This window comes from Chiloscyllium plagiosum, unplaced genomic scaffold (genome assembly GCF_037043375.1).
Source record: "Chiloscyllium plagiosum isolate Xiang-an unplaced genomic scaffold, Cpla_swu_hap1 HiC_scaffold_33, whole genome shotgun sequence".
Taxonomy (NCBI): Eukaryota; Metazoa; Chordata; class Chondrichthyes; order Orectolobiformes; family Hemiscylliidae; genus Chiloscyllium; species Chiloscyllium plagiosum.
This window is the reverse complement of record NW_028270171.1, coordinates 24,296,814-24,311,280: the sequence shown is the minus strand read 5'-3', so window position 1 is coordinate 24,311,280 and position 14,467 is coordinate 24,296,814. Positions and strand designations below refer to the sequence as shown.

Here is a 14,467-nt window from a genome sequence, read left to right as displayed (position 1 = left end):
GAGAATCTGCAGGCCCTGGGGCCCATTCTTCGTGTAGAACCTTTTTAGATGCTGCTAATCCTTTGCCCTGTCGGGGCTCTGCTTGCTCTTAGTTGTTGGAAGAAGCTATGAAGTGAAAATATAAATAGACTGTTCTCCAAACATTTAAAATTACTTCTTTGCTTCATGTCCCATTACAGACAAATCGAGGATTCTCAAATAGAACCTTCTCGAACTCATTGAGCAGAGATGTGCAGCGTAGTGATAACTATGAAAAGGTGAGACCATCTTTGTGTTTGTTCTCTAAATGTGATTGTTATTGACAAGGCTGCATTAGGAACATTACAAAAGAGGAGACCATTCAGCCCCTTGAGCTACCCCACGTCCTAAACTCCCCAACCAGTGGAGATGGCAGTAATATATTTATTCCACCCTTCCCTAGTTATTCTTGCAGAGTCTCCCTGAGGTAGCTTCTGGTACATCTGTGGTCTGTTTGATTGAGTTCCAGCCATCATGTTTGGGATGGAATTTTGGTAGCTGGCTTTCCGAGCTCTGATAAAAGTGGAAATTACTGACATGGGACTGTGCTAGTATTCCAACCCTATTCCCCTGGTTTCCTGTTTTTGTGGATGTGGATTTGTGGGCCTGCAAGATAGCCAGTTAGATTCATTAAGAGCCTTATTTAACTATGGTTAAAGGAGATTAGCTGAGACTTTCCAGTCAGTGTTCAGTACCCAAACAACACAGAGGAGCCATATAAACTGATGGCATCAATAAAGTCTAGAGTGCCAGTGCTCTAGGCAGATTTGCGAGTCTTCCCTGCCTCCCTGTGTGTCAGTGACCACCCTGTCACTGGATTCTCTGTCCCTCACCACGGTGATCAGGCTGCTTGTTCTGTTTTATGGTTAAGTTTTTAAAACCTTCGTGAAAAGAGACGCTTCTATATTGAAGAACCCTGTCAGTTACCTCCACATTAATACGGCCTGCTGCTTCTTTCAACCCCAAAGGCCCCCATGTGCTTCAAAAGCCCACTAGGCACTCTTAATTGGACAGGAAACCTGGATCTGTGTCATTTAAAAGGACTCCAGTATCAAAATTCTAAAGGATGATTGGTTCCTCTCTGTAGCAGCTTTCAGACCAAGAAACAGGCCTAAACTTTGTTTCCCAACTGCCATTCCTCCCATATCACCAGCATCTCTATCCTTGAAGTGAAAATATATCCTCGGGTTTCTGACCCAGCAACAATGAAGGGTCACTGCAATACAAGTTCACGTTAGAATGGTAGAGTTTTCACACACAATGAGAATTACCAGGTCCTGAGCCCATTCGTCAGCCAGAACCTATCAGGATGCAGCTTGTACTCTGCCCTATTGGATCTCCTTGTAATTGGTTGTTGAAAGTAGATATGAAATAAAAACGGGCTGTTCTCCAAACCTTTAAAAGACTTGTTTGCTTCCTGCCCCATTGCAGATAGGTCGAGGATTCTCAAATAGAACCTCCTCAAATTCACAGAACAGAGACATACATCGACAGAGTAGTAACAAGCCTGTCAAGGTAGGAGTATATTTGTATTGTTCCTGAGCTGTGATGCTGGCAATGTACCCTTGATGGCCCAGCCCTAAATATCCTGTGAAGATGCTGTTACATCTTTTCCTGGCTGCACAGCAGCTTGTGTGATGGCTCACTCAGTAGTTTATGGTGAGGAATACCAGGTGTCTGACACAATCTCAATAAAGGAATGGCAAGAAATAACTCCATGTCAGGATTCATGTGACTTGAAGAACACTTGGAAATGACAGTTTTCTTATGATATTTAAAGGTAAAAGTTGCAAGTCTGAAATCTGTGTGTTGATGAAGCTCTGTACATTGCTGAAGTCCACTTTTATAAATAGAGACAAAGAGTATTATCGTCTAGAAAGCCAATTGGTGAAGGATAGACGAGGCCAATCTTTAAACACTTCTAGATGTATTTGCAGAATTGGATGTGACAGACTGTTTTAGACTGTGTTGTAGGGACTCAAGGGAATCTCCAGTTAATGTCCTGCATATATTTAAACACAGTTGGTATATAATTAATGCAGTGGAAAAAAAATACTAAATCTTTATAGATCACAAATAGTCCACAACTGGAGTATTCTGTCAAATTCTGAACCTCACACCTTCGGAAGATATCAAGTGCTCAGTGAGTATACAGGCTATAATGGTGCTCGGGTCGAAGGACTTAAATTACATGTCAAAACTGGAGAAGGTGTGATTGTTTTTTGTTTTATTCATTCATGAGATATAGTTATTGCTTTCTGGGCCCTCATTTATTACCCATCCCTAATTGTCCTTGTGAAGGTGGTGGTGAGTCTCTGGAAGCTTCTTCATCTGCATTACTTTGAGAGTAGGTAGTCCCATAATATTATTCAGGAGAGAGTTCTAGGATTTGGATCCAGAGGCATCAAATTAACAGCAATATATATCCAAGTCAGGATGGTGAGTGGCTTGGAGGGGAACTTGCAGGTGGTGATGTTCCCATGTAACTGCTACTCTTGTCCGAGATAGTGGCGATAGTGGTTGGAAAGTGTTCTACTTGGAGCTGAGAAAATGTTGAGTGATTTAGTCGAGGTATTCAAATTTATGAATGGTTTTAATAGAAGCTCTTTTCAGTGGGAGGAGGGTTGGTAACCAGACGATGGAGATTTAAGATAATTTGCTAAAGAGCCAGAGGAGAAGATGAGAATATTTTTAACCCAGTGAGTTGTTCCATTTTGAAACGTGCTTCATGAAATAGACTCATTAGTATTTTCAAATGGAGCTGAGTATATATTTGAAAAGGAAAGATTTGCAAAGTTTTTCTGAAAATGCAGTGGACTGAGGCTATTTGGGTAGCTCTTTGAAAGAACCAGGATAGGCACAAGAAGGCACATAGTCTTGTTCTGTAGTATGTGCTTCCTTGTCCCTGTGCCAAGGGTACATGGAACAGTGAGGGAAGTCTAAGTTGAGGAGAAAACAGGAACCAGTTTCCTTTACTTCCCTGATGGGAGTCAGGTGTCCACTGTTGTTATTATATCATAATCCCACATGATGACTTTAACTCACTGAACTTATTAATCACTCTCAGTGCCGTGATAAATGTGCACTCCATGCACTCTGCATTGGTTCCCTTTCTGATCACTGCTATTTTGGAACAAATCTTTATTCTCATGCCATTTGTCTCAGTGCACCTTGATTGTCTGATGCTTCATCCTGGTTTCCTTCACTCTGTCAAATTAATTAAATACTCTCTTACAGCATTAGTTAGCGTCTGAGTGATAATTCAAACCTCCCACTTGGTGCAGGTTTCCCCTACCCTTGGAATCTGCTACAAGTTTTTCTGCACCTTATTTTTAGCCAGCATTAACAAGATCAATTTTGCAGTTCCGGTATTCACTGGTACATGGCACTGGGAGTAATCTAGATATCACTGCTTTTGAACTAATATTAGAATTTGAATTAGAACTCCTACAGTGTGGAAATAGGCCCTTCAGCCCAACAAGTCCACACTGCGCCTGTGAAGAGTATCTCACCCAGAACCATTACTCTACATTTTCCCTGATTACACATCCCTGAACACTTTAGGCAATTTAGCTTGGCCAATTCATCCTTGGACCGTGGGAGGAAACCCATGCAAACACGGGGAGAATGTGGAAACTCCACGCAGACAGTCGTCCAAGGCTGGAATCAAACTCCAGTCCCTGGCGCTGTGAGGCAGCAGTGCTAACCACTAAGCCACCATGCTGCCCTACTTTTTTGAGGTCCTACTTTTTAGTTTCCTGCATGGACCTCATCATCTCTGTGCCACCCCTCAACTTCCTGCAGAATATCCATCCACTTAATTTCATCCTACAATCTGTCTTGGTTCAGGAAATGTTGTTTCTTCAGAGCAGCCTTGTTTTACCTCACATGTCACTCTAATGCTCCACATGCACGGATACGTTAATGAGCGTGTGACACAGGAGACATAGGTGTGACCAGCTTCTGTTTCTCAATCTGGTGCTCAACTGCTTAAACTCCTTCAACATTATTTCTATCCACACCATTTGTCACCACGTGAAGTGTGATCTTTGGTCTCCCTGTTGCTTTCTTGCCAGTCATTTTCTGAGGTCCTTTGCCCATTCAGGCCTCTGCTAATGTATATGGTTCCCTCAGTGGAGTCCAAGTTGTGTGGTAACATTATATGTTCCAGTCTCGAGTTACAGATTGTGATAGCAGAGGCTCCAACTTTCTAGCCACCACATGGCTGACCAGAGAGCTTTCTTGCATTTACCATGTGTTGCAAGGATTTGTTGATTAATATTCAAACTGTTTGGCCATGCTGAAACCTATCTTGGCCATCAAGATCTGGGTAGGGCATGAACCTTCTGGATCAGAGATAGGGACTGTACCCACTGTGCAGCATTACAGCAGTATAAAAGGCTACCAACAGAAGTCTGTCTGATTGTTCAGTGTCCCCATGTATACAGGTGCAAACACACACTGACACATGTAGGCAGAGGGACATACAGACAGACAAACTAGTTTCTAAGGTAAGAAGAGAGTGCACGTGAGAGGGTGAGTGTTTCTGGTGTGCGTACGTGAGTGTGACAATGTAAAAGCCTGTGAGAGGGTGTATGCGCGGGTGAGAGTGTGGTGTTGTAAGTGTGTATGTCTGAGAGAGAGCGTGTGTATAAGAGAGGGTCTGTGTGAGTATGTAAGAATGTGTGTGTGTGTGTGTGAGAGAAAGAGTGTGTATAGTGTAGTGGGGTCACCTGTAGCGTGACAATATGCCCTCCCTATGGTTACCAAACTTGGCTGTCAGCCTCTGCTCAGCCACTCTGCATTATTGCATATCCCGAAGTTTGCCTTGGAGGATGGTGACCCGAAGATCTGAGGCCGAATGTTCCTGACTGCTGAAGTGTTCCCTGACTGGGAGGGAACATCCATGTCTGGCGATTGTTGCATGGTGTCCATTCATCTGTTGTTGTAGCGTCTGCTCGGTCTCACCAATGTACCAATACCTTGGGTGCGTCCTTGCCTGCAGCACATGAGATAGACAACGTTGGCCGAGTCACATGAGTACCTGATGTGTACATGTGACATGGTGGTGTCCCCATGTGTAATGGTGGTATCCATGTCGACTCTGACATGTCTTGCAGTGGTTGCCATGACAGGGTTATATGATGTTGTGGTCGATGTTGTCCTGAAGGCTGGGCAATTTGCAGATAACAATGGTTCTGTTTAAGGTTTGGTGGTTGTTAAAAGGTGAGAAGTAAAGGCGTAGGGAAGATCTTGGTGAGGTGATCATCCTCATCGATAATGTGTTGGAGGCTGCGGAGAACATGTTATAGTATCTCCACTCCTGGGTCATCCAAACACACGGAACAGCCATAAAGACCAAATGTGCACCCCAGTATGCCACCATTTTCATGCACTAGTTCGAACAAGACTTCTTTGCCGCATGGGACATCAACCAGCATTACACAACAGATATATTGACAACAATTTCTTCCTCAAGACTCAAGGTGAGGAGTCACTGAAACAAATGCACAGCGATATCAACAAAGTTTCATCCCACCATCACACTTACTATGGAATAGTCTTTAGTATCTGTCTCATTCTTGGACACATGCATCTCCATCAAGGATGGGCACTTCAGGACTTCACTCTGCCGCAAACCCACTGGTAACCTCACGATGCTGCACTTCTGTAGCCTCTACCTTAAACATATTAAAACAGCCATCCTTTATGGATAAGCCTTACGCATACAAAGGATCTGTTCAGATGGGGAGGAACGCGATGGACACCTGAAGTTGGTGAAGGACAGCCTCATAAGAACAGGGTACGACGCTCAACTCATTGATCGCCAGTTCCAATGTGCCATAGCGAGAAACCTTAATGACCACCTCAGGAGACAGATATGGGATGCAAGTGATAGAGTATCTTTCATTGTCTAGTACTTCCAAGGAGTAGAGAAACTGTGCCATGTTCTAAACAGTCTGTAACACATTATTGATGAGGATAAGCACCTCACCAAGACCTTCCCTACGCCTCCACTTCTCACCTTTAAACAACCACCAAACCTTAAACAGACCATTGTTCACAGCAAACTGCCCAGCCTTCAAACAACATTGACCACAACACCCATACAACCCTGTCATGGCAACCAATGCAAGACATGTCAGAGTGTCGACATGGATAGCGCCATTACAGGTGGTGACACCACCCACCATGTGACTCGGCCAACATTGTCTATCTCATTCGCTGCAGACAAGGATGCCCCAAGGTATTGGTACATTAGTGAGACCAAGCAGACGGTATGACTTTGGATGAATGGACACCGTGCAGCAATCACCAGGCAGGGATGTTCCCTCCCAGTTGGGGAACACTTAGCAGTCAGGGATATTTGGCCTCAGATCTTTGGGTGACCATCCTCCAAGGCGGACTTTGGGATATGGAACAACGCAGAATGGCACAGCAGAGGGCAGTAGCAAAGTTCGGTACCCATGAGGACGGCCTCAACCAGGACCTTGGGTTCATGTCACACTACAGGTGACCGCACTACACTATATACTCTCACACATCCACACACTCTTACATATTTACACATTCACGCAGCCTGTCTCTCATACACACACTCTCTCAGACACACACGAGTACACCTCCCACACTCTCACATCCTCTCGCAGGCTTATACTTCGTCACACTCACGCATATAATCTACCAAGCATGCACACACACAAACACACACTCTCACGTGCGCTCAAATGCACACACTCACATTCTCTCTCCCTAACATGTGCGCGCATACACGCATACATATGTCTACGGGGTGAATTTGCATTTGCAGAATTATATTTGCAGGTACATTCTATTTTGCTCTAAAAGCGCACAATCTGCAGGCAGTCAGTCCATGTAATATTTTATACATTCCACTTTGGAAATAGAACCAGTCTGACTCAAGGCTGGGACACAGACTGATTTTAACCTCACACTTTTAATACATTTTCTGAGCTGAGATGTCATTTTTAAAAAATAAAACCTTAAGTTATCTTAAGTTACCTTAAGAATGTGACTTAAAAGAAAATTTAGATATTAATGAACTGAATCCTGCAACCCATTCGAAAAGACTTAAGAACAATCTAGGTTTGTTCAATATATCGTTTTAATTGCATGACACAGTGATCTTTTGCTATAAATTCTGTGTATTCTGATTCTGCCCCATTAGTTACCTGATAAAGGAGCAGCGCTCTGAAAGCTAGTACTTCCAAGTAAACCTGTTGCACTATAACTTGGTGTTGAGATTTTTGACATTACCTGTGGCATTGACCCGTGTGTAGCATGTCCTGACCTGCACTTACTTCTCCTGTCCTGAGCCCTGTATAGCTTCATCCTAATTCTGGAGGTTTGAATTCCACAGTTTTAGGAAAATAACACCCTCTTCCGGTCTCTGTGGTTACTGACTTAAGGGATCTTTATCATTGAGTCCTCAGTCACACCTCTAGCTCCCAGTGCTCAATGTTGTGACAGTTAAGATTGTTGTAAGAGGTTTTATTGTGTAATAATGTTGCTGCATTCATCCAAATGGAACTCAGAGCTGTCACCAGAATACCAGCTAAACAGAGGTCAATCATGATTTCAAGCTTTATCAATTTGTCTTATCCTCCGCTGCCCCCTTTCTATAACAGAAACCTGCATGCAGTGCCTTTTTTTTTAAAGAAAGAAACAAATCTGAAGAATCAGTCGACATTTAACAACTTATTTTAATGCAAATTTAGTAAATTCTCTGAAATCCCACCCCACCCTTTAGATGCCCCTCTGTTTCAGATAGTTGGCCACTTCGTGGACCTTCTTGTTGAGTGCTCCACCGTGAACACCCTTTTTGCCCATCACAAACACCATGGTCTTGATGGTTTTGCCGATGCAGATGCTCTTGCCTTGACCACCCTTCATCCTCACATCCATCACTCCGTCATTGTTGACCATGAGGTTGTCCCTGATGACAGAACATTTCTTTCCCCCGATGGTGATGCCAGTTTGTAGGAAAGCCTTGCGATCTTGTCCTATTAACATGCTGACCTCCTGTGGGGAGATGGCTGCCAGCACACCTCCGGGCTTCGAAGCCCAAACAGACTTGTTGTCAGCATGACCCACAATAGCAGCATCTTCCACATTCTTATCCTTCAGTATACTGTTGATGTAATTCTTCCAGTCCGACATCCTCTCCTTCGTTCGAAGATTGTTTTCAAGCACAAAGTAGTGTTGGTCCTGTCTCACCAGCAGCAGCTTGATAACTGTGAGAGGATTGCACAGTCCTCAGGCTTTGTGACATCTGTGAGTGGTGTCATGTCCTGCATGACATAGCCTTGACATCACTGCAAAATGACATCACTCTTTATGAGATCATGTCATATGTTCTTCTGGTGGTTAACATCTTTGTGATTCAGCGACAATCGTAGCATTTAAAGATTTATTCTGTTCTTTGTGAATCCTTTTCATTAATAAGATTCTCCCCCCTCCCATCCTGAGAACATATGATTTAGGAGCAGAATTAGGCCATTCAGTCCTTCAGACCAACTAACCTATCCAGTAAGAACTAGGGCGATCTAGTTGTGGTCACAAATCTGTTTTCCGTCTGTTCACCAAAAATCTATCTAATTCTGCCTTAAATAACTTCAATGACACAATCTCCACCACTTTCTGGGGAAGAGAATTCTTCAGACGAACAATCCTCAGAGAGAAAAGATTATCCTCATCTCTGTCTTAAAAGATCCTTTACCATCCCTTCCTCTGCTAAAGGTCCTGATTTGAGCTGAGACATATTCCCCTTGATATGTGGCCCTTTCTCCATAACACACATGGTGTTTCAGCCAGGAATTCTTTATCCATCATAAGCCCTGTGCTCTTTGTAATCTTAGAGATACTTGTTCCTCATTCCCCCTTTATCATGAAGTCCATTGTGACCCTAGCAAAGTTATCTCTGACAATTAGATGATCCTGTCTCTCAGTGGTGAGTGCAATGTCAGATACCTTACATATCAGATGCAAGAGGAGCCCTTGTGAAATCATTGCCATTCATCTGTAGCCCACATACATAGAATGCACCGTTACTACCACTGCACCCAAACTCACACAGACTTTTAACCTGCAGTCATCTGATCTCTTTGGACTCAGTACTACACTCTTACACACAAATGTACAGGATTCACAAGACCTGGCATAACCTCCGAAATAGCTAACAACATCAGCATGCAGTAAAGGCCTGTGGAGAAGGTCTCTATCATGAGGCAGTCAGATTTCTACATAGATAAGTGTAAACTGGCAGGAGGAATGGGTGTGGGGGGGCACATTAACCATGGTTAGTAACAATTCAAGTGGGGTCAAGGAGCAAAGGGATTTGGGGGAATGCAAATAAACAAAACCTGAAAGTTCTGAAGAAGGGTCACTCGACCTGAAACTTTATCTCTGATTTCTCTCCACAGATGCTACCGAAGGTGCTGAGCTTTTCCAGCAATTTCTGTTTTTGTTACTGAAAGGAGCAAACCAGAATTTAGAAGAATGAGAGGCCTTATTGAAGCATAGAAGATTCTCAGGGGACTTGAAGGGTGGATGTGGCAAGTTTGTTTCCCCTTGTGTTTTAATGTAGGATCATAGGGCATAATTTCAGAATGAGGTCATCCATTTAAGACAGTTAAGAAAGTTTTTTTTTCTTCTCTCAGACTGTAGTGAATCTATGGAATTCGTTATTGCAGAGGGCTTTCGAGACTTGGTCATTCAGTTATAAACAATGCTGAGATAGACCGACTTTTAATCAGTAAGGGAAACAAAGCTTATGGGAAAATAAAGGAAAGTGGAGTTGAGGATTATCAGATCAGCCACAATCACATTGAATGGCAGAGCAGGTTTGATGGACTTCTCTTATGTCTTGTAGTCTTATTAATAAAGCAGACAGGGTCATGGTTCATTTATTGAGAGATAGAATTGAAAAACCGACATATTATATGGAACACCACCACCTGCAAGTTCCCCTTCAAATCACTCACCATCGTTTTGGAAACATATTGCCATTTCTTCATTGTTACGGGGTCAAAACCCTAGTATTCTCTCCCTGACACCATTGTAGGACTACAACCAGTGTAGGTGTAGCTACACCAGATTGATTGAACTCACTGCCACCTTCTCAAGGGTAATTAGGGATGAGCACTGAATACTTGCCTAGCCAGTGTCACCCACATCCCATGAATGAATAAAAAATAAGTCTTGCCATTCACATCTTCATCATTTGTGAATTTTCTTATCTGTACAAAATATTCTGTACACTATTTTGACCATCGTGATTCCCACTATTTTCTTATCCGTGGTTTTCAGAAACATATTGAAGTAAACTTGGAGAAAATGCCAATAAAATGAAAATGAGTCTAAATAAATGTTTTTAAAAAAGGCCTAACGTATGTAAGGTCTTCATGATGTACTGCATCGTAGTTCCTGGACTAAAAGGTTTACAGTTTGCATATAGTTTGCCATACTGCTCCCTGGATTGTTTGCCCATGGTGTCCATTATTGTTACAATTTAGCACATAATTTAATAAAGGTAAGTGTGACAAATGTTATGTATTTATGTCCTTAACTAATATTTCCCAAAGGATCTTGTTATATTTATTAAAAATGTTGTTTTTAAAAGTTATTTCCCGTCAACCGTATGCTGTACATTTTTTGAGTGGTTGGAACCTATTCAATTAACTCCCATAAAATATGTTCAGGTTTTCCAAGAGCATAACCTACTGAGAACAGAGGGACTTTATTGGTTAAACTTGCGTTTCAGCCTTTCAGATCGTGCATAAACTACTGAATATGAAAAGAGTATGAAGGCATGGGAGAAAGTGCAAAGATCTGCCCAAATGATACTAAAACTGAGGGATTGTCAAAATAGATTGTGAAAGTTATATGGAAGAAGAACGAGGGATAATGTGATGTTTAAAATTTTTAAAAAAGGCTTGGTATAATAGTAAAAGACCAGAACTAAAGGCCATAAAGATAATCACTAATAAATAAAAATCTGGTTTTCACATTATAATGAGGTTAGTTAATCTCAACTAAATGTGAATTGGGGCATTTAAAGCAATAACTGAAAATGACTACAGTTTAGAATCGATAAAATTATCAAAATTATCAAATTTACAAATTGTTCTTTAGGCACCGTTCCAAATAATATTTAAGGAATGTTAAACTTAACTGAATTAAAGTAAGCACTCTCAATCGAACACAACCTTTATAGCATTGCACAAAAGCAAAAAACACACAACCCCTGAAAGGAAGTGTAGTCAGTCACAGTAGAGTGAGCATTCACAGTCTTAAAGAATCCTAAACTCCTGAGACTTCGAGCAGGAGTAAAGGGTCAGAATCATCCCTTTTCTCCTCCTATATATTTTCATTGACTAAGTTATAGTATTTTCCTTCCATTCATACTTTTTGAGTTTTGATTGGTTGTCACCTGACCCCATTCTTTACCCATTCAAAATCTCAAAGTTGAAGAAACCAGGGCTGAGCTTGTTGAATAGATTGGATGAGGGTAAATTTGATATAGATTTACAAAATTATGTGAGGAGCTCAAATCCTGAGGCACAGTGGCAAATGTCTTTACCTCTGAATCAGAATCTCCAGGTTCAAGTCCCACTCCAGGACTTGACACTCAAGAAAGATACGTTCTCAATGAAGCCAAGCACATTGAGTATTAATCTGCAAATCCTTCTGACACGCCAATGGCAGATAATAAAAGTCAGAAAGATTCCCGGAAGAAATAGTACCAGATTGCAACATGCAGATAAAAGTATATATTGACACAGCAACTTGGGCTTCCTGAGATAACTGTAACCCACCACAAGGTGATGGAAGGCTGAGAAAAGATGGGCAAAGTCCTACGTATTCACTGATTGGACAAGAATGACGGGAAACAGATTGTGGGCTTTGACCAAAAAATGTAAGAGCTAAGTTGATCGCTCTAAAGAGAGTAGACATGAATTTGATGGGCTGAACAGTCTACTTCAGTGTTTTGATGACTCTTCATAGCTGACAACCATGCTTGCACTCAACCCTATCCCCTCCTGCACAATTCCTGACTGTTCCCTGTTTCTGTATGGAAGGGGTGAATGCTGTAGTGTGAAGGGATCCCTGACTACTCATTCAAGCGACTCTTCATCTTTCCCAGGTTACCCTCTGAAACTGCTGTGACTTTCTCTTACTGGTGATTTCCAAATTTCACAGTCCCTTAGTCCATGGAGGTGGAACTGGGTTACATACCCCACTAACTTCTGCCACTGCTAGTATCTTACTTGCGGCAGTGAGAGTTAAGGCCCAGTGGTGAGTTGAGGGGTGTACCTCTCTGTCAGGCAACATGACTTCTTACCGCTGGCAAATGGCTACAGTCCCAGCAACGATCATCACTCCTGGTGGTGCTGCCGTGACTGGAGAGGTGCAGACCATTTGGTTGATCAGCAAGTCTTGTAAGTGGATCTTCCTTACAGTTGGGAATGCAAGTCACACCCAGGGCTGGTTGAAACCTGATGATTGTCTCTGCCCCAACTTTCTTTCGACTCAAAATATTAACTCTGTTTTCTCTCTATAGATGCTGTCAGTCTTGCTGAGCTTCTCCAGTTTCTGTTTTTTGTTTATTTCAGATGTTCAGCATCCTTAACTATTTGTTCTATTACTGATAGATTCTTGTTAAACAAGGGAATAAAATGTTTATCAGGGCATAGGCAAGAACGTAGATTTGAGGTTACAATACAATCAACCATGGTTTCGTGGAATAATGGAGCATTATTGATGGGTTGAATGGCCTACAGTTGCTCCTAATTTGCATATTCATTTTTATGTGGAAGAGAAAGGGTAGCGTAATTACTCTTTAGGAGTTTGAATGGATGGGTGGCCCCAAGACCCTGCCGCATTTAACAACATTTTATTTAACTTCTTTTATCTTCATTGGCTGTCTACAGTCTCCCAGATTGACAAGTTGGCTGGATTTCCGCTGTAAGGCTTCAGCTGCGGAGTTTGGAGGGGGAGGGAGAAGGGGTATGGGAAATGTTGGTACGTGGGACAGAGAGTGAGGAGGCAATCAAGAGTGTTGGTTGATTGAGGCAAAGTGGCATGTATTTTGGATTGAAAGGAGCGATGTTGAGTTGGTGAAAGATCAGAATTGTCAGTGTGTGGTCAGAGGTTGCAGGTAAGCAGGAATATGGGAGGGATGAGTTGGAAAGGTGGTTGGGGGAAAGGAGATGTTGGCTTGGTGTCCACTGCTGATTTTGAGGCTGAATTGGTAGGTCAGCCAAACCGAGTGACAGGGCAAAAGTTTTGATCTTTTTAGTTACCCAAGGCCAGTCTGGGTTAAATTTAAAATTTTTACCCGTTATTTTCCCTCCATTAAATGTCAACCAGCTTGTGTTCAGATTTGTGATTTTCACATTTTAACCTTGTATGAACTGAAGGCAGTTGATTTTTTTGGGGTAAAAATTATCTTCTGCAAAATTGTTACTCTCGCTTCTCTAATTGCCCCTTTCATCTTTGACATCTCTAATTGATTCCATTGACTTCCATTCTATTCCTTAAACTTGCAAAATATCACAACTAAACAAACTTCTTTTTACAAAAAGCTTTAATTTGCTAAAGCTTTGTCCTGTAAACATAATCTAGGCTAGCACAATAAAGAGCCTGGCACAAAACTGCCCCAGGACTTTTACATGGGTCTCTCAGGTCCACTGTTATCCATTGCCAGATACATCATTGAAAAATACAAAATACTTCATGGACAGCTACATCTCCTGCCTCACATTTGCAGCAACAAATTTAGACAATTTGTTAAACCTTGTTTGTTCTTTGGAGGGTGTTTTTTTTATTCCAACATGTAACCTTTTTTTTTAACCAAGTTATAGGATACAATGTGAAGACATTCAAATGTATTTCTAATCTTGACATAGTTAAAAATCACACAACACCAGGTTATAGTCCAACAGGTTTATTTGGAAGCACTGACGTTCGAGGCACTGCCTCTTCATCAGGTGGTTGTAGAGCAGGTCCAAAAGAGACAGAATTTATCGTAGAAGGGTTACAGTGTCACAGAGTTGTAATGATATATTTGCTTAATATATCATTCCAGTTCCATGGCACAGTAACCCTTTTGCTATAAATTCGGTGTCTTCTGGACCTGCTCCACAACCACCTGATGAAGAGGCAGTGCCTCGAACGCCAGTGCTTCCAAATAAACCTGTTGGACTATAACCTGGTGTTGTGTGATTTTTAACTTTGTCCACCCTAGTCCAACACCAGCACCTCCACATCATAATCTTGATATGTCACCTTAGAAAAGCTTTAATGTCAAAGAGTTCCCAGAACACAGATCTTGCATTGTTGTTTGTTGGAGAAACTAACTTGTCCATTAACTTCAATATGATGTTGTATTAAAAGGATTTGAGTGGTTAAAAAATGTATTTTGGAT

At 41.9% G+C, this 14,467-nt stretch overlaps 2 protein-coding genes across 10 annotated transcripts in view; one reads left to right on the top strand and one right to left on the bottom strand.

Moving 5' to 3' along the window:
- Positions 1 to 14,467, top strand: part of LOC122542310 (uncharacterized) — a 370,387-nt gene that overhangs the window by 139,218 nt on the left and 216,702 nt on the right. For all 9 annotated transcript variants that reach the window (XM_087978361.1, XM_087978360.1, XM_087978363.1 and 6 more), the window contains 2 exons: positions 180 to 257; positions 1,450 to 1,533. In XM_087978361.1, the coding sequence (XP_087834487.1) occupies positions 180 to 257; positions 1,450 to 1,533 (162 nt within the window). The remainder of the gene's footprint in view (positions 1 to 179; positions 258 to 1,449; positions 1,534 to 14,467) is intronic.
- Positions 7,786 to 8,199, bottom strand: LOC122542312 (profilin-3-like). The gene has a single exon (XM_043679938.1). It carries the CDS (start codon positions 8,197 to 8,199, stop codon positions 7,786 to 7,788), a length of 414 nt encoding a protein of 137 aa, XP_043535873.1.